The 24,952-nt window shown below is 42.4% G+C and overlaps 1 protein-coding gene across 1 annotated transcript in view; it reads right to left on the reverse strand.

Annotated features, from left to right (window-relative positions):
- MRPS27 (mitochondrial ribosomal protein S27) overlaps positions 1–24,952 on the reverse strand; it is a 54,047-nt gene that overhangs the window by 21,670 nt on the left and 7,425 nt on the right. Inside the window, exons 3-4 of the mRNA XM_035099793.3 lie at positions 22,620–22,690; positions 18,822–18,880 (exon numbers count right to left, since the gene is read on the reverse strand). Coding sequence (XP_034955684.3) covers positions 18,822–18,880; positions 22,620–22,690 — 130 coding nt within the window. The remainder of the gene's footprint in view (positions 1–18,821; positions 18,881–22,619; positions 22,691–24,952) is intronic.

Below are 24,952 nucleotides of genomic sequence, written 5' to 3' on the forward strand. Positions count from 1 at the left end.
GTGTTGAAATGCCACAAGGTTTTAGGGCTAGATAACTACTTTACAGTGGATGGTAGCGGTTTCCAGACTAGGATTTAGAAATGGAAATGTTGGTTTAGGTTGTAGGAAAAACATATAATTATCTTCAGTGTTCCAACAACTTTCTCATAAACTCTCATGCCCTTAAAGTGTTCCTAAAGGACACAGTTTTACAATCAACAGTTAAATCCAGGACTAGAAAATGCCAGACTGGCCTTACGTTTATCTGTATAAAGAAGAGCCACAACATTTTGTGGGGGAAATTAATGATATAAAAGAATTCAATTGTGTTTAATAGTAGGAAGGAACTGGGAGGCGGGTGGGTAGGGCTGAAGGGGAGAAGGAACTCCCTCAACATTTGTCTCAATCGTTGTCTGAGCCTCAGAAAGAAGAACCTAAAATCTATGTAACCGTGAGCAACAAGGGCTAGGAAGCATTAGATCAAACCCCCAGTGAGCTCTAGCCCAGACCTCTTTTTGAAAAACATCAGGATGAATGAACAGGACGAATACACAGATGCTAGCAGCCTGGAGCCAAACTGCAGCACCATTTAGTGGTAGGATTGGTTCTTCCATCTGAATGAGCATGCTTTCCAGAACATTTATCAGACTATTATAGCCACCAACCCTTTTCACTTCCCTCTAGTGAGTTTCTGAGAATTGTCCCTTATGGCTACCGGCTATACAGATTACCAAGGGGAGGAGGGAGGTTGTTGCAGTCGGCCGTGTTAGTAGAGACCCAGCTGCTAGCTAAAGGATGTATATATGCTATGTTGTAAGTGACAGATTCTCTCTTTTCATATTAATGCTAGACTTGGTGTTTTTTTTAAAAGGCACATTTAAAATATCAAGCCATGAATGTCCATTTGGTTGATCTAATTGGTCCCTACACTTCTCGCTTGAACTCTGATATTAAGAAGATCCTATATTTGCTTTCATTAGGGGCCTGGCTCAAAAATGCTCGCAGGAAGCATCAATTACAGGCAATCAGGCTGAATCATATTATGATGGATCAATTACCTAATTGGTACTGACTGGCTCACTAGCTAGCGAGAGAGGTCAGACAGCAAGATCTGCATCCAGTCACAAAGCACGGAAAATCCTGTATAGGGGCCCCAATTATCTCCTAAGTTTCCTGTTCCAAACTGGCAAGTGTTTGGGTGAGATAGCGAGTGGTCAGAATCGTGAATAGCAGGACTGCAAGGCTGGATGCAAAAATAGGATGGGCCACAAGCTTCACTGTTAAGGAGGGAGTGTTGCTCCAACACTGGCATGGAGCAAATGGAAAGGTCCTACAGAGTGAGGTGCGTGTGAAGCCAAGAAGTCTAACTGAGAGTTGAAAGGACCACAAATGGGCCAGAGCCAGAATGCCTTGGCTGGAAGGTGAGATGAGATGCAGGTGGTGAACCCTTTTTCTTCCAAATGACTATCTAGCAGCCACACTTGACAGCCAGCCACCTATGATAGTTCGTTGATCCAGTAATCTTTGTCACGTTGCCTTCAGTTTCTTGAAGGAAGGTGGAGCATAAGTGCAAAAAACCCCAATAGTTAAATAATCTATGCACATACAACTGCCTGCGCAAAGGGTCTGGTATATGCAATTTGGAACTCAAGACATTTAAACATTGCTGCATGCTAGCAAACTGTAATGTCTTGAAGTATTTACTTGTATTCTAAAAAAATTCTAACAGAAACAAATTTAAAGCTTTGAATTCATTTAAATACAAATTTTAACAACACTAAGCAGAGTTCTCCATTGATTTTCCCCTCTACTGCATTGCTTAAATGCTCTTGGCCATTAGAAAAGCTCTTGAGATATTTATACAGCATGTAAAATTAACGTTCTGTACTCTGTGAAATTTGTTGGCTGAATATATCATGTTGTTGAATCTGATCTCGATAGGACATTTTGCACGGGGAGGGGGGGGAATGAGTTGAGGAAACCTACAAGTTCCCAGTCGGTGGAGATGCTACACATTTGTCTTTTTTTAAAAAAGTATTTACAGTATCTGTTTACCAGCAGCTTAAAGCACAGATCTGATAACAGGGATAAAATAGAGAGCACTCCATAGCATTGCAATTAAAACATAACAATATTTTTACTGCCAAGAAAACCAGAGTTCAGATAGATGTTCCAACTGTAAGAGGAACTGGAAATCTGATTCCTCAGAATTTCCAAACGCTGTGTTTTAATGCAAAACACACACCAAACACTATTTGCAAAGGGTACCAGCTCCCCTTGGGAATGGAACAAGTCACAGTCCTGGATGGCCACAAGAGGAATGGCTTGGGAAGACATGAATGATGTCATGTCTAGTATAGCTTCTCCCTAGCAACAAGATTAACATTTGAAAAGGGGAGGAGGGTTTCAAAGAAAGGAAAACAGAACCCACAACATATTTCCTAACTAGCCTGGGGGGTGGGGAAGTGTGACAGGCCCCTTGCTAGTTGTGACAGGCGGGAGCACACAAAGAAAGTAAATGCAAACATATACACACCAGCTGACAAGTGGCTTACAATAGTTGGGGATGGGGGAGTATTGGGGGCCTTACTAAAAATATGAGCTAAACAGCAACACCAGAGCACTGTGGGTTATGTTCATGACACTACCTTCAGTTTTATATGCCTCTCAGGTATCACTTTGAGGCACAGCAAGGCAGGAATAGAACAGATACAGAAAGAAAAACTGCCCCACTAAGAAGATGTAGAGCAGGGGTCCCCAAACTAAGGCCTGGGGGCCAGATGCAGCCCAATCGCCTTCTAAATCCAGCCCGCGGACGGTCTGGGAATCACCATGTTTTTACATGAATAAAATGTGTCCATTTATTTAAAATGCATCTCTGGGTTATTTGTGGGGCATAGGAATTTGTTCATTTCCCCCCCAAAAAATATAGTCTGGCCCCCACAAGGTCTGAGGGACAGTGGACCGGCCCCCTGCTGAAAAAGTTTGCTGACCCCTGATGTAGAGTTTTCAGGTCCATGCCTTTTCGAACAGGAGTTCTGTCTGTGGCCCTTAAATCTTACCATTAACAACTACATCAGCCCATGTTGTTTAGTCGTTTAGTCGTGTCCGACTCTTCGTGACCCCATGGACCATAGCACACCAGGCATCAGCCCATAGTGAGCAACAATTCCTACTGGGTATGTCATTTTCTAGACCCAACAAGTAGCTTTCACTCATATTGCCCTGTCACAACGAAGGTAGTCAAGGATCACCTGGGGAGGCGATTGGGCTGCATCCGGCCCCCGGGCCTTAGTTTGGGGACCCCTGCTTTGGTACATAATAATAATTGGCCCCAGATAACCAATCACAGCCATTGCCAAGGTAATGGCAACCAGAACACAGTCTTCCCAAATAGCACTTTAAACAGGCATAATCACCCCAGAGTGAATTTCTAGGCAGTTAATCACCTTGACAACTGCAGGGTTGGAAGGGACCATTCCTGCCCACTGGCTGCTCTATTTGCCAGTGGCATTTGCCCCGCCCAGGCCAGATCCTGCTGCTTCTAACATCCATTATCCTTCAGAATAATCCAATACAGGTATCTCTTCCCTCATCACTGTCAAATAGCTATGGTGTAGAATTCAAAGGAACTCTAGGTAACCTCACCTTTTGGTGGCTGCAGCAGACACCCCTTTGTGACTTTCTGCCTTTCTGAATCAATCGTCAACTGGCTTCATTTGGGCTGTTTCCAGCACAAATGACTGAAGGATTGGGATGATCACTTCTATTGTTGAGTAGCTCCATCAATAATAATAAACACCAGCATAAGTAGAGAGAACGAGCTGTAGTCACGGCAGAGCCAAGTTTGGGTACTGTAGGTTACCGTGCTCAGATGACTGTTGGAAGCAGTGTGTGCCCGGCCACGTGTAAGGCTCCCTAAGGACCCAACACTCCATTCAAGAAGGGTCTGGTTCCTTTTTGTCCATTTTAGTTCCCTATGACCTGGATGAAAACTCAAAAAATGGTATAGTAGATAGATGCTCTTAAAAATATGTATTATTATTATTAGTCAACTGAATGAATTGTTAGTATATCTCTGCTCAGAAATCTCGGTAACAGGATATAACTAGGCAGTGCAATATGTACCAGGACCAGAGGAAGACCGGGGGTGGGGGTGGAATGTGTAATCTATTTATCACAGTTTCTGCACAAACCTTACTGAAAGGAAAGAGAGCTGTGTGGAGCAGTGCTTGGTGCATTGCATCTTAAGACTACAGGAAGCCAGCTATGATAAGCAAAAGAATACCCAATGAGTTAAATGAAGAGGCACTTCTTGTGTACTGAATGGAAAGGCCATGAGGTTGCCCTGTGGCTTTCTGCTATCTTTATTCCTCCATATTCCTTATCACCTATTCTTTCAAAAGGAAAGATCCCTAAAGAGCCCCGCTGTAACTCCGGCTTTCTATTTTTTAATATTTATGCAAAGAAATCAATCCGACAGATCCTCAGAGCCACTGAACTGGAAGGCATTTCCAAACTCTCCCTATCAAGCAGCGGAGGATGACTAAATCATACTCACCCCAGGATTACGCTGAAATATCTCCGAATAAGATAGAGAAAGCTACAGAAGTCACAGCCTGTGAATTTTTCAGAATTTTTTTCAGAAGCACTAGCTGTCAAGGCTTCATTCTCAAGCAGCAGCCAGGACCCTAGCACAAAAGAAAAGCCCACTGGATGAAGAGAACCAGTGGAGCAAGCTACAGAGGGGCTGGTTTCAGAGCTGAGCCCCTTTAAGTCAGAGACCTCTGAACTGAGAACTCCCCTAAGACAGATTCTTTCTACACCCTCAGACTCCTCAGTGCCTGTGCCCCATCCCAGCAGGCACAAGGAAGGCGCTGACTGAGAGGTGACGGAGTGCTAGGCTCTAAGCCAGAGGACTACTTTTTTTAAGGCTGTCCATTGTTGGCAACGAAGCAGAGTCTGGGGGAAGAGTAGCCTGGGTCAAGAGGGATAAAAGGTCTCCCTTGATCTCCAGACTTGTCTGAGCAAGTTGCCTGCTTAGAACTAGCCAAGGTCCTGTAACTCAAGCCTGACTATGCGACCCTGGGACGTTACACCAAAACTTAAGTGCAAAGAACGTGAATGCAAAACCGGGTCTAGAAGGCCGCAGCCCAGCTTTTTCCAGCTCTTGGAGCAGATGAGAGAGGTAGAATGTGCTACCTGCCAGAGAGTAGTAAATAGGGGACCAGAATCTCTGTTTCAACTCTGTAAGAGGAATGGAGGATCTGATATACACCAGTAACTGAGAGTTTGGAGCCACGGCCAATATTTCACTGAGATTAGTTAAAGAGGAACAAGAAGATATAATTTGTGTATATGCCGTTAAAACCAGAAGAAACACACAAGAATCTTAAAAGGTTTTGTTGGGTGCTACCATGTGACAAATTGCTGTATTGACGTGCTCATATTTGTACAGCAATCCAGAAACCCAACAGCACTGTAACTACATACAACTTCAATGCTACTCCCCAAAATTCATGCATGCAACAGCTGATTTCAGTTCATGCTTCTAAGGTAGAAACTGTAGATAGAAAAAGCCGTCTTTCTCTAAATGTAAAAAGGAAAAGGGTGAGAGAGCATTACTTACTTACTTACTTACTTACTTACTCACTCACTCACTCACTCACTCATTTAGTATACCGCCTTCCATCCATGGATCTCAAGGCGGTTCACATCATTCATATCCAGGACATAGAAAACTGGAATTAGCAGGAATGAATGCAGTGGAGGCTCGTCCACTTGGGCCAGGCATGTCCAAAGACCGTTTGGGGGGCTTAATCTGGCCCGCCGGTCGGTTCAATCCGGCCCCTGTGGCAGTTTATTTCCTGGGGTAAAATCCTTTAAAAAGCTCAACAACTTCAATCATAAAAAAGCTCAACAACTTCATTCCTTAAAAAAGTCAACAACTTTGGTTGGCCCTTTGGTTGGCCCTCACAGCCCTTCACTTCATCAAATCTGGCCCTCTTTGAAAAAAGTTTGGACACCACTGATTTGGGCCAATGGGGCATTTCCTCTGCCCTCAGCCAACCCCTGCTTCTTACTTATAACAACCCCAGGGGGTAGCACTCCCTGTCAGCTTTCTCCTCCTTAACCTCATTGTTGCTCTTGAAGAACTCAGTAGGGAGGAGGATGGGTAAAAACTATAATTAGTTGGCTCTGCCCGTCAATGGCTCTGACTCCACTTTATGTTGGTCTCTCCGCCTTATGCCCTACTGGTTCAAACAGGCACCAGGCACCATTGAGGTTGTGAACAAATTATGGAGTCCCTTGCTTAAGAATTTACTTTATTTTTAAGTTCTAAAATGAAGTAGCCCAAGTCGAAGGTTGATTTTAAGATGGGGTTGCCCTATTTCAAACAATGAAAATCCGGACAGAAAAGTTGAGCTGTTTTCAGTTTTGCCCAAAGTTGTTGAGCCCAGACACTACTGCCAACTGCAGTATTCCAGATACGTCCAGATGATGAATGGCAAACCTATTGGAACCACTTTCCATATTCATACATACAGTATGCACTCATACATACAGTATGCATACACTGTGCATGAAGTATACTTGCTCGCCTCTCAAGCAGTAAAATTTGGCTATTTTACCATGTTGTCTATGCACCAGGGAGCTGTGTCCAAGTTCTTGCTCAAGGTAAATCAGATCCATGTGTCTTAGTGAAATGCAGTGACATACATTGCATGTATGCATTCCAAAAATCTGCATGTGAGCATTTATTTTTCTAAACAGATTTCCTGCCCTACCTCCACCCCGGTTTACTTCAGATTTTAACATAATTTCAGAAGAAACCAGACAGAAAAAAAAATGCTTCAATTGCTGATGAAGCTTTCAAACTGCCAGAAATAAGCTGATCTACTGGAAAGAATCCAAAGCCACTTCACTTTGTAAATGCAAGTCATAGCTCTCTGTGTTAAAGCTTTAGCTTTTTTTAAAGAAATGCCACATTCTCTCTTCCCAGGCATATTTTTAGGTACAAAGCTTAATAATCAAATAGATTCCAGGCAGGCTTAGTATAGAACTAGAGGGCTTGGGAGGACATCACCAGGAAATCTCCTTTGTCTGCCATTTCAAGCTGTAAGCAGTGGAAGAAATCCTCTGCATTAAAAAATAAAAAATAAAAAAGGCCCAGAGGCACTGATCACGTCTCACTGTCAAAAGAAAACTGCCCCACAAAACCCTTTGCTTCTTGAAAGTTGGCTTTTAATCATCCATGAGTAAAAGAAGCTTTTCTTTTATCTCCTGGCCTATGTCAACCTCACATCCATTTATATGTATGCATGCACATGCCCCCTCCTTTTCAAATCCTTGTACAACCTATTCACTGCACAAGTTCTTATAGGAACAGTGCACTCTTTAACTCTACATCCCAGGGAGTAAAAGAAGGGATTCCCTCCCAACCCAGCTTTGTAAAAATTAAAATTTCCAATGGCATTTAAGGAAACATTTCCTCTGTGCAATGTGTCACAAATCTATTTCACAGCGATGGCAATTACTATTATTATTTAAACCTTTTACACAGCTACTGAAATCAAGGGGAAAGGAGAACATTTCAAAGCAAATAAGGACAAAGAAGTACCTTTCTTCTTTGCCCGCTTCCCCACTGAACTAGGCCTGTTATTTACATTTTCCAGTAAATAAGCTATGGAAATGCAATCATTATTCACCCACTCTTTGAAGAAAGGCTATCAGACCTGCAAGGGGGGGGGGTTAGCCAGGAATTTAGAGATAACATTGATTTTAAATCTTTTGTTATAACCATTAATATGGAACATAAAGGCTGTTTAAAAAAAGAAAAAGAAAACACCAACCTAATCTACTGAGTATCCAAAGGAAATTTCCTTCAAAATTATGAAATTTATCCCAATAAATCTGCATATAGGATAAGTTTACTATCTGTTTAATTATATGCATCTCAATGTGGGCAATCGCTGAATGATTTGGCCCATATTAAACACATGCTTGAATTTGGCCGGAGCTTGCTAGATAGTTGCATCTAACATTGTACAACAATCCATATAGAATAATAGAGTTGGAAGATACCTCAAGGGTCATCTACCCAACCAAATCATCTAACCCAGGCATTCCCAAACTGCGGCCCTCCAGATGTTTTGGCCTACAACTCCCATGATCCCTAGCTATCAGGACCAGTGGTCAGGGATGATGGGAATTGTAGTCCAAAACATCTGGAGGGCCGAAGTTTGGGGGTGCCTGATCTAACCAAAGATTGGCACAGTTAGCTTAGACATCACTTCTCATATGTTGAGGCAGGGGGGGGGGAGAAAAGGGTGAGTTGTGGTATAAATGCCTAAAACTCTGAGGTTCAATACACACATTCTTTAGAGACTGCCTCATTTCGTTGCACTGTCGTAACTGTACCATTTATGTACCAAGCTCAATGCAAGAGCATTATCAGCTGCTGGCCACAGTTGTGGAATTACCTTACCTCCAGAGGTCTGCCCAAGCCCACTCCCAAGCATCCATCCGTAAGCCTGAATCTTGTAACTACTACCGTAGCTTCATGGCCTGAGCCTCAACACTAGCCTAGCTGAAACTAGCCAATCAGAAACTCTTCAGGCACAGGATAGGTTGCCTCTGGAATGAAACTGAGATGCATCAGACCAGATGTGCTCATGCAGATGTCAACTCCAGTTCAGTACTGTGCAAGATGCTGGCAGCTAGGACCAGATGCATAGTCCCACTGCTATGCACGAAGAACACCTGGTATGTCAAAATCAAACCCGTGACCCACAGGTCTCCACGGGTACAAAATAACAAGCACCAGTTAGGCACAGTTTTTTAATTTTCTTTACATCTTAGGTTTATTACATATATGAAGTAAGAGAGTTTTGGGATTTTTGCTTGTTTGTTTAAAACCCCCAAACATAGCTTTGGGGTCTTCTTTAAAAATAAAATCCTCAAAGGATAGGAAAGAAGAAGAAAGATCGATGTTTCTCTTTTGTTGTCATCACTGTTCAGTGATGTATGCCTAAAGAACAAACATTTTAAAAACTAGTTTCCCTGAGGTTTTGCTCTCCTGTAATCTCCCTCCCATTCTTCCTCTCCTTCTGTAGGAAAAAGGGAATATGCTTTTTCATGTATAAATAAAGATTGGATACTGTTTTCACTGTAAAGCTACAAACTCTGAAATACTTAAGAAACCAAACTGGGAAATGTCTTTCTTAAAAAAACAAACTACTCACAATAAAGAAAACCGTCATTAAGGATTTCTTCCTCTTAAAAATTACTTATGGGCTTCACCCAGTTGAAAATGACTGGATTTGAATACAAATTCCTTTAATAATCTAGTGTTAGAGCACACACTCTGATAGGCCCGTGAAAACATTGGAGGATGATGGAGTGAGCTGTTACTATAGCAACCTGAAAAGAGATTCTCTGGTGCTTTCCATAGTCCCAGCACAACTACAATAAAGTCTAATTTACAGCCAGACATTTGCTTGAACCATATTTCCCCCGTTGCTTATGTCATGTATATTATTATTTTTTAATGAGTAATTCAAAACATTTAACTTTTTACTTTGGAAACATGATCCAAACATCAGCAAGTCTGTATTGCACCAGATAAAATTCATACAAGTACAGTACTGTTCCCCCCCCCCATAACGCTTAAAAGGTCAGGTTTACTCGTTAACTGCATTTCTTCTTCAGTGAAAATTATACAGAGCCAAAACCGCAAACAGGATAGAACCGGTAATTCGATTTCTCCCCTTGACCCACTGTAGATGTATGTAGTTAACCAATTCCTCACTATAATAAGGACACATTGTTGTGGCAGCTATCAACTCTGAATGGGGGCACAGAGCACAATTAGAGAGGAAGATATATCTGTTCAAGAGCAGGCAGCAAACAAGTCTACGCTACTAACTAATCACGTACTTAAGCTGTGAACACTTCAGGCAGTGTCAAATAGGGTAAGTCATCCATGTTTAAACAAGGCCTCTGAAAAATGCCTGTATTTTCTAACGATATGAGAGCTTGAAATGCTGAACTGTTTCTGTAATTACCAGAAGAGAGCAAATAATGCAAGGGAGGAAGCCTTTAAAGATATGTTTTCCTTATCTCTGGAAAATGTTTCCCATAACAACACAACAAGTAGACATTGTTTGTGTGAATTAATCAGGGTAGCACATCCCAGATCTCACAGTTATATTTCATGTTTTGAGCTGAACCGTGATGTAATTTTCAAATTCTAGTTGTGCACCATTGCTGTTTTAATGAGAATGGCAATCTTAAAACTGTTTGGAAAATCCCAAACCCTAAAGTAAAAGGCTAATAAAAGTTCATTATTAGTAGTACTAGTAGTCTTTCTATGACTTTGTTGTCCCATTACTTTTTGGATCTATCATTTTCAAACATATTGAGAACTCTCTTTGGTGGACTGGAGTTGGAGCCCAAAATCTTTGGTTGGCAAAGGTTCAGTAGATTATAAACCTGATGACAGGACCTGTGTTGTTATTAAATCTTTGTACAGCACCTGGAAAACTTAATTTAAAAACTTGGTAACTAAATTTAAATTTGGTATGATATACTATGAAAGGAACACGCACCACATGGCTCTGCTATTAGTCCAAAAATGTTCATTTGCAACTACTTTATTTTTGCTTAGTGTGGTAAGCAAAGTGTGGTATCATTACTTCTGTACAGGGCAGCTGCTGCTATACTTGTTCGTTCCTACCCACTTAATCTCCTAATTCTTCACTATGACAACCATATTCCACTGTGTGTGCCTGCCCCCAGCACTGCACCAATCGAAAATGCCAGAAATATAATGGATGAGATGAAATGTCAAGAAAAACAAATGGTGGCCTTGTATTAAAAACAAATCAAGTCTCGCTTCTTTTTACATTCAAACACAGGTTAGGAATACATGGATCTGGTGTTTGAGGCTTCACACCCAGGGGAATACGGGTGTGCAGGGCATACCAACAATGCCTTACTCCTGGGAAACGGTCATGAATATGTTACCAAAATAGGCCTCTCTGATGAATGAGGCACCCAAGATGTCTACCTTCAAGCTGTGCTGCGAAGTCACATGCCAGGCTTATCAGGAATACGTAATTAATTTTAAAAGCCTTATTGTATTGAACAATATTACACTGCCTCGATTATACCCAGGAGGTAATGGGGCTCTAACAATAAATTGCTGTACAATTAGCTCCATCTGCCTCCTTTGGTTATTAGCCCTGGTGACACCTTTCTTCCTGTGAGTCAGGATTAGATGCCAGGGAGATTCTCATTCTCCTCTTTACCAGGAGATTGAAGAAAGCAGAGCCAGCCCCCCCCCCTCTCTGTGTGTGTGTGTGTGTGTGTGTGTGTGTGAGAGAGAGAGAGAGAGAGAGAGAGAGAGAGAGAGAGAGAGAGAGAGAGAGAGGTGTGTGTGTGTGTGTGTGCAAATGAGAAAGATGGTGAGCACAGGAGACTATATTTTAAGTGAGCACATGCGGCAGAGAGGTAGGAAAGTACCCTGGGAGCATAGCTGTCAACTTTTCCCTTTTCTCACGAGGAATCCTATTCGGAATAAAGGAATTTCCCTTTAAAAAGGGGAAAGTTGACAGCTATGCCTGGGAGATGAGGGGAAGCTCTCATTAAATTTCTGATAACCAGTTGCTATTGGATGATCCCTCAAGAGATCAGTGTTTTACAGCAGCGTGGAATAGATAAGGGAGCTGGCCTAAATCAACTTAATCAATGAATCAGTGGCCTCAGCCAGCTCTGCTATTATGCAGAGTAGGAGAGCCACCTCAGGCAGCTGACTGTAGGTATCATGAAAGGGCTGCAAATTGCTATAACATTTAATTTATTATTATCATGATTGAACTTCTACTGCCAGCGAGGAGGCCAGATGCTTGTGTGATTTCCTGTCTCAGGTGCCAAAAGAATAGGACCAGCTTTGGATATTATGCAAAGTCTTGGGCCAGCCCTGACTAGGGGCAATTGGTACTCTTCTCCTTCACTTGGAGTGTGCTTACCGTATTGGCCCGGATATAAACCGCACCTTTTTTTCCAAATTCTGACAGTAAAAAGTTAAAGTGTGGCTTATATTCGCAACCTTCCCTTCCCTCCAACGGCTCCGGGGAGGCTTGGGAGCAGCGGGTGGGCTGCGCGCCGTTGCCCCACACTCCTGGGCTGCTCTCTGTGGGTGGAGGGCAGGCCGCTGGCAAAATGGCATGGGGGATTGTCTCCCCCCTTTTTAATTTTGAAGGTGTGGCTTATTTGAGGGTGTGGCTTATATTCGGGCCAATACGGTAAATCAGGCATTCCCAAAGTCTGTTTTTTTTTGGGGGGGGGGCCTAATCTGGCCCGCCAGTCAATTTAATCTGGCCCCCGTGGCAGTATATGTCCTGGGGTAAAATATGAAAAAAAAAGTTCAGCAACTTCAATCCGAAAAAAAGCTCAACAACTTTAGGTTAAAACTATAAAGAAAGCTCAGCAACTTTGGTCGGCCCTCACACATGTTCAGTTCATCAAATCTGGCCCTCTTTGAAAAAAAGTTTGGGCACCCCTGCGGTAAATGCTGGGGTCTGACATAGGTCCAGAAAGCAGAAAGACAGCACACACTTTATCTGTATCAAGTTTTTTTTAATAAATGTTTTGTGGAGTGAACAACTAACAGCCAAATAACGTCACTGTGAAGTCACTAGAAACAAACCATCCATCAGGGGAGAAATAAGAGCTATTCCAAACAACCCCATTTATCAAGTGGTAATTTGAAAGGGAATGAGTCACTCCTGAGAGGAGAGACATTCAATTCTTAATGCTGGCTCAAGATCCAGATGAGAGAATTCCCACACAAGAAACCAGAAGCAGCTTAATCTTTCCAGGAGTTACTATCATAGTGCGCAATCACACGTTGCTAGATTTGTGGGTCTTGTCTGAAAGCATTTTAATGGGAAACTTCACCAGTCAGCTCCCGTAACACAAGTAATTAAAAGAACCAGCTCCTGTACACATAAAATGATCTGTACACATAGGTAAAATGGCTGTCGTGCAGAGGCTGCTTTAAACAGATTTCTTCAGCAACTACATCCAGGTAAAACAGTGCAGCAGTTTATCATTAAAATGGCTTTTCATTTATATGGGGCACAATCCAGCCAAAATTTTAGTAAGTGCTTAATTCTCCCACTTAACGTGTTCAATATGCTTCAGGTGCTTTTATCTCTATCATCCTTACAACAGAGATAAATACAGCTCTATTATAAATACAGCTGCACAAATATAAGATGGGCGGCGGCAGCACCTGGTTTATTAGTAGTACATGTGAAAAGGATCTGGGGGTCTTAGTGGACCACAAGCGTAACATGAGTCAACAGTGTGAAGCAGCAGCAAAAAAATACTATTCCACGCTGCATCAACAGAAGTATAGTGTCCAGATGAAGGGAAGCCACAGTACCACTCTATTCTGCCTTGGTCAGGTCCCAACTGGAGATCTGTGTCCAGTTCTGGGCACAATTTAAGAAGGATATTGACAAGCTGGAATGTGTGCAGAGGAGGGCAATCAAGATGATAAAGGGCCTGGAAACCAAGCCTTATAACCTTTTCCCCTGCTCTACTTGCAGATCAGGCATTTAAAAAGAAAGAAAGTTAGAAAGTTGAGTGAACTGCCACTGAGGAAAAGGTGGCAATGTATGCGCTATAAATATCGCACTCTGTTATACAAACCTGAGAAATTTCTTTCTCCACTTTTCTTTTTCCTTGGCACATGGCTGTAGCTGTGCATTTCTGCACATTTTGATTTTCTTTCAAATTTAGAGCATATTTCAAACAGTAAATGCAAACATTCTAGGCTATTTCATTACCCATGGGAAGCAGGTTACTTAACTGCAGCCCTTTCTGACTTGCAAAAAGGAATCACATTAGTTTCTGAGGTTATAGATCCCGTCCCACTACCAGTATCATACAAAAATGCATTAGGTGATATTCAGCGAAGTTCCACTCAGAGAAGACCCACTGAAATTAATCCACATGACTAAGTTAGGTTCATTAATTTCAATGGATCTACTCTGAGTAAAACTCAGCATTTCTCCTTTCATTTATTGAAAGAAGTTCAAAAGCTCAGAACACTGTAAGTCTTGTCCCAGTTAATAAGATTGCCAAACTGAAACTCACATAGCAATAAATAGTGGCATGCTTATCAGATTCTCCCCAAAGAACACCTTTCAATTTATCACGGTTATTTTATGAACCTATCTCCAATCCATATAGGTCTTCCAGAATGTGAGTGTACAAATGGCCCCATATTTGCCATGTTTCCACACACAGACAAGGTTTTATTTATTTATTTTAAAAAAAATCACACTGAGAATTGGGGCAAAGAGGAGAAAGCAAGCCGAATTTAGACCAGCTAGGCCCATGCATAATGTTCACCAATATCTCTGAGCTGTCAATTTATTTATTTTTTAGGGTTGGGCAATGTGAGTCTTGGAGCTATTTTGCACATGGGGAAAAGTTAGTTTCACACCAAATGTATGTTAAATAGGAAACAGCGGCCAGCCACAGCTCCCCAAAATGTTCGCCTGTTACCCTTTGTTCTCATTGTTTTGTTTGATGTTAAGGAAAGTGAGTGCAATCATAACCAAAACCTAATTGAACAGTGACGATACACTACGGGAAGAATATGCTACTTTTAAGCAAAAGCAAATATGTTGCATTAAAAACAAAGAAACCGAAGAGGAAACACTATTATCCCTGAGATGGCTGAGCAGTTCGCAAATTCTGAAGATTGATCAATTAGCACTTAGGAAAATCTTTCCATTTGCCAGTTGGTGCTCAGGCTTGCCTCTTAATTAGCCCTTCCAAGCAAGCATATTTCCACGACATTGGGGGTAATGGACAATGAAATATCTTTGTCCTCCCCCCAGCTCCACAGATGCTTCCCCTCCAAACTTCTCCACGAAAGACTTGGCCAATTTGCCACGATCATTTCCATAAATCTCATTTACACTCTGTGCTCACAGGTTCCATCACTCTCCTCCTGCCCACTTACGGCACCCCTTCACTGCCCATGCTTAGGTGAGGCAAGACAGCTATAAAATCATAAATGAGTTTTCCCATGAAATAACAGACCAAACAGGTAATTTACAGGTTACTAATGAATCCAAAAGAGCTTGCATTGAAAAAGAGAAATCTGTGTGCAGTTACTTACCTGTACTAGGCAGGGTGCCAGCCATGTTTACTGTACCATCTTGGCTGCCATCTGTATTTTCCAGCTACTGCTGACCTTTCTACAACTTCTAAACCTCATTTCCCAGCTGTTCCTACATAAGCAGGATAGCTAAGAATGAAGCAATAATTAAACGCTTCTGATGCCAAGATGATATGCAAATTAAGACCATATTTAAGGTCCGAGCCAGCGAGATGCTGATATCTTTGAATACTGAGTCAGCTGTAGCACCGTCATGTTTAATCTTTCACACAGCCTTTGACATTTGGCAGTAAAAAAAGTGGTGCTTTTTTTAAGGGTAAGTGAACAAAGCATTTATGGATGGTGATGTGTAAGCCATAAATAAGTCACTACCATAAAGCTGTGTAAGTACCTTTTTTTAGCCAAGTGAGGTGGGTGTTCTTTTTAAATAATTAATTCTTATTGCTTTTTAAAATATACAAAAAAACACAACTAGAGCAACATATACAGACAACATAAACTATCAGCTAATCAGAATGGGCATTTTATTAGATAGAGACACATGCTAAGTAAAAGGAAGGGAGGAAAGAATTCCAAATTTATTCTTTTTTTCTCTAATAAACTACGGTAATAAAAATCATACCTCCCTACAATATTACCTTTCTTCAATTGTCCACTGAGCACTCTTTAAGTTTCTGAATAAGTTTCTCTACTAGACCTTAGGATAGTGGCAGTGTTAGAAACTTAGAAAAGCTAGGAGCCAAATACAGAATCTTTAGTCGCCACTTTTTGTGGAGGTTGGCAATACTTCAGTTTCCAAAACACTCTACTCTTTCTTGTTAAACTTCTTGTCTATTTTTAACATATACTTCGAGCCTTCAAAGCACATACATTTCAGTAATCATTGAGTGTTGGCCAGGCACAAAAAATGGCACCCAGACTTTTTGACGTGCTCACAAATGGAGAATCTTTAGATGCAAAATGCACCTGGCACCCTGCTAATTTCGATCCCTGGATACAGGCATTCAGTTGTAGCACCTTTTACGTACCTCCAATATATTGCTACTGTGAGATATGCCATCAGCAAGAGATGCACACTTGCTTTTAACTGGTTTCCTACATGAGCAGGGAGCTGAACTGGATGGTATTTGAGGTCTCTTTCAATGCTATGATTCTACTGTCAGCAAGGCAGTTACTATGCCCTTTGGTTTCTGTGAAGCCTTCTAGCAGTGTTGGTTAAAGGGATAATGGAACCTGCATTTCACCCTGAAAGCTGTTAGAATTCTCATCGCACCATTAAAAATAAGAGTGAAAAATATAGGTATAAAACTGGACCAACCAATTATTCATAATATGTAAAACAGTGTTTGCCTTTTGAACTCCTGTCAGCAACCCTCCCTATTGGTTCTTCTGATTAATGCAATAGACCCAGAAGTAGCCTTCAACTCTCACAAAGACACACGAGACCTCAAAAATAGCAGTTTTAATTAAATTATGACCTGGAGAAAAACCCAGCAGAAGCAGAAGCTGTGAACAGGCATGTCATTCCACATATTTTATTCAAGGCAAAGCTGGTGGCTCTGTTTTAACTGCTCAGTTGCACATCTACATTTTGCAACAGGAGTCCACTGCCAGAGGATAGTAGGCCAAGTATCCAAAGCAAGACTAAAGTTTATTTAAACACTCACAACTATAGCTGCAAAAGGGTCGCCAACATGATGCCTGCTGGTGCCAGTGTGCCCACAAGCACCTCCTATGGCACCTGAAGGCCATTTCAGCAAATATCGCCTCAAAAATCTACAATGCATGGGAAACTTGTTTGCTCTTCCTGGTCAATCTCTGTTTGCCCTGACTCTGACTGCTGCTTTAAGCAAGTCCACATTTAATTGCAGGTCAGGTCTGAACACTCATATTCCCTTCTGTTCTGAATACAAGAGATGAGGGAAAGAGCCTCTCTCTGTAAGTGGCTGATATGTGTGCCTTTTGTTTCTTTTCGGGGGGGGGGGGGCGACTGAAGGGGCAGGCACCAATGCCTGCACCATTTTGTGTTCCTGAATCCTTTTCTGTTATTTTAGATGTGGCAGCCATTTTGTGTTATGTCACCCCCGAACACAAATCGTCGTTTTTGTTACTGGCACCCATGGACTTCCCTCAAAAGTCCAAATGCGATTAGTAATCTGCAGGAAATAAATGTGTTCGGCTGAATGAGATGTACCAGATTCTTAAGGAAGGGAGAACTCTGAAGGAACTACCTTTGTTGGTTGTAATTAACTAGTTTTACACTTGAAATCATACACGAGTTTCAACACTGTATAATGAAAAGAGAGTTTGACTTGAGTACCATTTCCAAAACGCAACTTAAAATCACATAATTGGCCATTGGTCTTAAGAAAGTACAGTACCTTCTTTTGCTACCATGGTCCACTTTACGTAAAATGGGAATAACAGCAGTCTACCTCAAAGCAGTGTTGCCAGAACATAAAAAGATGATGGCTGTAACACACTTGATCCATTAAGGCTTCAATCCCACGCATACTTATCTGGGAGCAAACCCATTAAAGAAATAGAGTCCTGAGTAAATATGCACAGGACTGGGCTGCATAATTGGTGAAAAAAGTGCTACAGAGAGAGCCATTTGGGTGTGGGAGTTAGGGCTTCCCACTGAGCCATGAATGTCACCAGCAACACGGTCTGCCAGCCTCACCTAACTTGGAGGGTTATTGTATGGCTAAGATGGAAGCGAACCACATATGCTGCCCTGAACTCCTTGCAGACAAGTCAGAATAAAAACATCAATAATGCTAAACAACATTTTGCCACATTTGCATCCAAGATTACCATACCACAACCCCAAGCACACCTAGCAAGGTGAAAATGCTCAGTGTATAAATCTAGCAGTGAATGAGTCTAGAGCAGGCATCCCCAAACTTTGGCCCTCCAGATGTTCTGGACTACAATTCCCATCTTCCCCAACCACTGGTCCTGTTAGTTAGGGATCATGGGAGTTGTAGGCCAAAACATCTGGAGGGCCGCAGTTTGGGGATGCCTCGTCTAGAGGTTACCATTCTGGGCTACAAACAGCAGAAAGGCACGTAATTACACCCCATATTGGCCCCTGTCAACAAATCTTCACTGGATTTGGCAGCCAGCATTCTTGCCGTGGCACCCCACCCCACTTCTGGAGGGGACAGGGCCCTCTGACATTATGCAGAGCTTGAAACTCAGGACGGTTGTGAAGAAGGGCAGGAGTTGAAACCCACCTTGCTAAGCTTCAAACTATCAGGAAGCAGCAAGAAGTCTAATAGCTTTCCAAGTTTCTATAACGCTTACTGCAGCATCAGAGAGGGTCCCTACCATTCTCCCATGCTTCTAAAATCAATGTGGCATCATGGAGAGTCCTCACACTTCTCCAGGTGCTTAAGAACATTGAGGGCTTTTCCTGTTCCTATTTTCTCATCAGAGCAAAAGATTTGCTCTCCAGGGCTGAGCTGGTTAATGCATTTATGGATCCTTGGTCACCTATTGATTGATGATCTGCAATATAATTAGAGGTAACACCTAACTGTCCCCAACCAACAGCTTGACACAAATAATATATTCAATAACCTTGATTTCTTTATCTCATAAATCAAAGTTTGGAAACCAAAAAGTTACTTACTTGTAAATATAATACTCAGCTTGATCCACTTGTTCACGTGAAGTAATGTTGTCTATAAACTGAAGGAGAAATAGTCTTAGAGATTATCAGCTCAGAGCACAGAATGGTGCAAACCTAACTAGTTTTGTGAATGGTTCAACAAGTGTTATGATTTGCAATTGAAGAACATTACGGTTCCAATCGCTTGTCAGGTAAATGGAACGTCATATGATTGTACTGAACACAAACACAGTCAATTACAATTGGGACATATGGCGAGCCATTTACAAACCAGTTGTAACTAAGCTACTCAATTCTATTCCCCGTTCCACCTGTTTTCCTGCCCCCACCTTGCAACTGTCAGTCAGCAATCCTTGACCACTGAAGCTCACTCAATCCTCAATGGCCTGTTTTTGGGCTTCACCCCTCTTAGCCCCGCCCCCCAATATTTGTACTTCTACAAACTTTGGGGTTCCTCCAAATCTGCTAATGCCTCTATCTTGTGCTGTGCAGAACAGGTTTCATGCAACGGCACAGACATCTGAGCATCAGAAATAGAGGGAACGACTCCACATTATTTATGTAGTTGTTAAATTTAAATGGCTGCCCATCTATGCTTTTTTTAAGATTGTACATTCATGAAGATAAGCTCGAAATACACAGTAATACTGAAAAGGAACAATAGCTGGCAAAATCTTGGGAGATGAAGCATGAGTAGGACATCCAGTGACCATCGGGTGGGGCTCCAATATATTGCATAGTTCCTTCAACCTTTCTTCAAGCAAAAGCAAAAAATAAATTATGTAAAACAGTTGAAATATGCAAAACTTGCTTAATTTGCATTATCTATGCAGCTCACAGGACTCCACATTTTTTGGTAACAATGACAAATTCTTCCCCCCTCCCCCTTCCAAATGCAAAGTGCACGTATCGCCATCAGAAAGCATCAATATCAAGTCCATCCTTCATGTTTTCATCATTTCCTTCAGAAACCTCAGGTCATTCCCCATTTCTAGGACACAGTGAAACATGAAATGCTGGGAAGCCTAGCAGGGAGCACAGCAGGACTTCATCAAAGGCAATGGAAGCTCCCAAGAGAGCTCCTGAACAGCAGCAACTACTACTACTACTAATTATTATTACGGTATTATTATTGTTTGTTAAATTCATTAGTTACTTTATGTTGCCCAAGGCAACCCAAAGCAACTTACAAGCAAACTTCTAAGCTGTAGCAGGTGTAGCTTCTCCTATCACTACAGCACCGTGACGGGAAAAGTCCTATATGGTGAAATCTTACTGGGCTGGTGGATCCCTATTTTCCAGTATCTGTCAAGGGCAAGGAAAGAGATACCCACTCTTAAGTCCTTGGATGTCACTGAAGAGCAATCATCCATTCTCTTGACTTTGGGGATTAAGGACACATGTCCAGTTCCACATGAATGCAGTATATTGAGCTACGTATAATTATCGGTGAGCTGGAAGAAGCCAAATGGAAGCAGCTGCTTTCTCTTTGATGTGGTACCGGAATTGGAGAAAAACACCCAATTAAATGAACAAACAGCATGTGCTGCTCTGGTTTTAAACGAAAAGCTTTTTTCACAACACACTTAGCTGACCTATGGAACTTTTTCCCACCAGCTTTAGTTATGGCCAATGACATAAGCCATTTTTAAAACGGGGATAGGGCAAACATTTTAATTGAAAACAAAAGTATCAACTGTATTGATATAGTTCGTTTTTCCTCCATGAAGAAAAAGCACAGCTGTTGGTAGAGCAATTTCATTTTCAGAAGGACCCCGTTTTAATCAACTGGGTCTCAGGTGAAAAGAATCAGGAAGCATACAATGTGCAAGATTCTGCCTGTGGTCCTGAAAAGTCACTGCCAGTCACAGAATAGATCAGGAACAGGAAATTGATAGCTCCCCAGATGTTGCAGACTACAACTCCCATCATCCATTACCATCGGTTATCTGGCTGTGGCTGATGGGAGTTTGAGTCCAAAATAAAGTAGACAATCCTGGCCCAACTGGATAAACAGCCTGACCCTGATACAAGGCTGTGTTCCTATTATATAATTTCACAGGTTGCCTATTTTAAGATATTCCATAATTTATCTGGACTCTTTTCAAGCCAGGTTCAGGCCCAGGTATAGCATCCAAACTGATCTTTGTAGGGGGAGGTCTGGGGGAATGATAGTTGATTCTCTTTGAGGGGCACTGCACTGGTTTCATTTCTATATATGAGACCATAGCAATGGGAAACTATTACTTGACAGCATGTGAGTTAACTTACGGTGTCCCACAGGGGTCAATCTTGTCCCCATGTTATTCAACATGAAGCTGTTGGGAATGTCATCAGGAATTTTGGGATCCCACTGATGACACACTACTTTATCTCTCAATGCCATGTGAATCAGGAAAGGCAGTTGAGATGCTGGACTGCTGCCTTGAGGTGGTAATGAGCAGAGTGTGGGCCATTAAACTGAAACTGAATGCAGACAAGCTGGAGGTGCTGAGTGTTGTGGGCTCTGGGGTCCAGGAAGTGAGCAGACAACCGTCTCTGGACAGGGTGGACTCCCCTGGAGTGATCAGGTCCATGTCTTGAGGGGGCGGGGGTGCATCTTGAACCAAAAATTGCCCTTTCATCTGACCTCATCATTGTATAGATTTCAAAAACAGGTCAAGATGCACATTTTTATCCAGACCTTTGTGGGTGGAGGACGAGACCAGAATATCCTTCCCATTGCAGTGCTGTGGTTATTTCCAACTGATTCTTTAATTTGTGGTCTAGTAATGTTTATGCAAAATGGTTTATTTGAACTGAGACCATAGGCCCCAACTCTATGGGGCTAAGCAAAGCTCAGCCCTCCCAAAGTATGCAGGGATGGGGCTGAGCCCCCCCAATATTGAGGGGCAGGGCCCCAACAGGCCTCCCCGCAGTGGCTGGGGGCCACCCCAGGGCTCGCGACCTCCACCCAACGTGCATGACGTCACACGTGTGATGTCACAAACACACGAGCCCCCCCCCCAATGTCAAGTGGAACTTGGCACCTCTGTCTGGGACTGTGTGGTGAAGGGTGGGCTGTACATGACTACAAATAAATAAATGAATGGATGTAACCCACCAGAGGCTGGGATTGAAAGACAGGCAATGGAATATTGTATCAGGCTACTAGTCTGATAAGCTATTAGTTGTATAATGCCCAGTACATTTTAATATGCAATGCAAATAATTAATAACCATCAAGTGTCCTCATGTTTCCACATCTGGACACTACAAGAACATCTGGCCTAGTACGGCTACAATGTTCTTTTCCAGGCAGTCTTATCTTTCTTTCTTTTTCAAAATCCAATTTAGTTGATTGCCTTGATGCTATATTGACATGCATGACCTCCACATGCCAGCAATACTTTATTGACACTTTAGAACTTGGCATCTTATCTCTAGGCCTGGGGGAATTAAGAAGTAGAGCTTGTACTACAAAGCATTAGCGTTATAGCCAAAGAAGGTCGGCTCAATAGTGAGACAAATAATGTAGATTAAAAAGTAATAACAAAGCTTGAGAAGAGAGATTAGAAAGAAGGCAAATCACACTGAAGCAAATCATCTCAACTCATCTCAGGGCTTTAAATGACTATAACTGTGCCCTCAGCACAATACTAACTCAGTAACTTTAGATCACAGTAGCATATGCAGCAAAAATATTTCAGTTCAAGATCTCCTGGAAGAAAGGAGGTTATACCTGACTAGGGGCTTTTTAGCGAGGGTTGGGGGTATTGTGGCTTTCATCTTTAGCCAAACTAGAGTTTGCATTCTTACCCGGGATACAGTTAAGGAGCTGACAGGAAACTTTCTTTCATAGGTTCTGTCCATCAGATTGGCTAGTTCAACTGTAGAAAGAAAATAAAAATATTCAATTCTCACTAATCATTTCTGAGAAGGGGAAAAAAACCCAAAGGCGTATAAGCAAAGTTACTCAGCAATCTGGACTAAAAGTATTTAATGCAAGCCTCCATTTTTAAATATCAGCCATGGAAATGTAATAACTTCTCACTCCAGCGATAGGATTTGCTGATAGCCCTTTCAGCAAAGGTTAGCACTGCCTTCTCAGGGAACAGTGGAAATGGAAGCTAGCCTTTCTTCCTACTACCATAGCTCTATGCCAGGCTTTCTCAAACTTGGGCCTCAAGCTATTTGTGGACTACAGTTCCCATCACTCCTGATGGCTCCTGCTAGTTAGGGATGATGGGTGTTGTAGTCCAAGAACAGCTAGAGACCCAAGTTTGGGAAACCTTGCTATAGGAAACGCAGCATAAAGCTGCATAAACTAGAACTATGGCTTTTGAATTGGACACAGACTTGAAACATGTATGTTCCTAAATTATCAGAATGAAAACTAAATCTGAAGAATTTATAGACTTCTGCTTTTCTGTTTCTGAACTTTCAAACCCCTTGGGCAAAGGGGAACCTTTGCCTCTCCAGATGCTGTTGAACTACCACTCTGATAATCTCATAAACTGGGCTGGTGAGCTTTGTAGTTCAGCTACACCAGGAGGGCTAAAGGCTCTCACACCTCCCACACAGTAAGCCCTACTAGAGCAGGGATGGGGAGCCTGTGGTCCTCCGGATGATATTGGACTCCAGTTTCCATCAACCCCAGCCAGCATGGCCAATGGTCAGGGATGATGGGAGTTATGGTCCAGCAACATCAGGAGAGTAACAGGCTCCCCATCCCTGCAATGCAGCTTCATCATGCTAATCATTGGTGCACGAGACTCTTTCTTTGGTAGAATCATAGACAATCTGGTCCAACTCCCTGCAATGCAGGAATCTCAACTAAAGCACCCATGACAAGCGACCGTCCAACCTCTGCTTAATAGCCTCCAAGGAAGGAGAGTCCATAACCTCCCAAGGGAGACAAAGCCACTGTCAAACAGCTCAAAAGTTTTTTTTCCTGATGTACCCTGATCACTTCACAAAGTATTTGGAAATCTTTGCCAGAGCTTTTGCTCCAGTATAAAGCATGCTCTGCTGACACACATTCATCAGCCCCAACGTCAAATGCTTCAAAAACAGGTAGTAGAAATCAGGTTAACCGAACAGAGTAGCAATTCTGCCAGCAAAGCTTCAATTACTGTTTCAGTACTGGGAAAGAAATGAATAATTCATTCTGCATTTGCCTCTTTTATACACCTGCAGCATTCCTGCAAAAGAGATAGAACTCTCCCTTGATTCATCATATGTACCCTGTGCAGCTTGTTATGTAATATTTTAAACTCTAGTTGTTATTTAGTCAAATTGAGTTTTATGTGTCAGGTCATAACAATAACAGTAACAATAATTTTATTATTTATACCCTGCCCATCTGTCTGGGTTTCCCAGAGAAGGCCCTCTGCCTGGTTCCCTGCAACCTTGCTTCTCGCAGTGAGGGAACCAGCAGAAGACTCTCAGAGGAGGACCTCAGTGTCCAGGCTGAACAATGGGGCAGAAAACACTCCTTCAGATATACTGGTCTGAGGCCTTTTAGGTATTTAAAGGTCAGCGCCAACACTTTGAATTGTGCTCGGAAACGTACTAGGAGCCAATGTAGGTCTTTCAGGACCGGTGTTATATGGTCCCAGCAGCCGCTCTCAGTCACCAGTCTAGCTGCCACATTCTGGATTAATTGTAGTTTCCGGGTCACCTTCAAAGGTAGCCCCACGTAGAGTGTATTGCAGTAGTCCAAACAGGAGTTCACAAGGCATGCACCACTCTGGTGAGACAGTCTGCAGCCAGGTATGGTCTCAGCCGGCGTACCAGGTGGAGCTGGTAGACAGCTGCCCTGGACACAGAATTAACCTGCATCTCCATTGACAGCTGAGTCCAAAATGACCCCCAGGCTGCGCACCTGGTCCTTCAGGAGCACAATCACATCATTCAGGACCAGGGAGTTCCCCCATGCCTGCCTGCCCCCTGTCGCCCCAAAACAGTACTTCTGTCTTGTCAAGATTTAACCTCAATCTGTTAGCTGCCATCCATCCTCCAACCGCCTCCAGACATTCACACAGGACCATTATCCTCTCCATACTGGTGAATACCCAACCCCCTGGTGATCTCTTCCAGCAGCTTCATATAGATGTTAAAAAGCATGGGGGAGAGGATGGAACCCTGAG

This window comes from Zootoca vivipara, chromosome 10, assembly GCF_965207765.1.
Source record: "Zootoca vivipara chromosome 10, rZooViv2.hap1.1, whole genome shotgun sequence".
Lineage (NCBI taxonomy): Eukaryota > Metazoa > Chordata > Lepidosauria > Squamata > Lacertidae > Zootoca > Zootoca vivipara.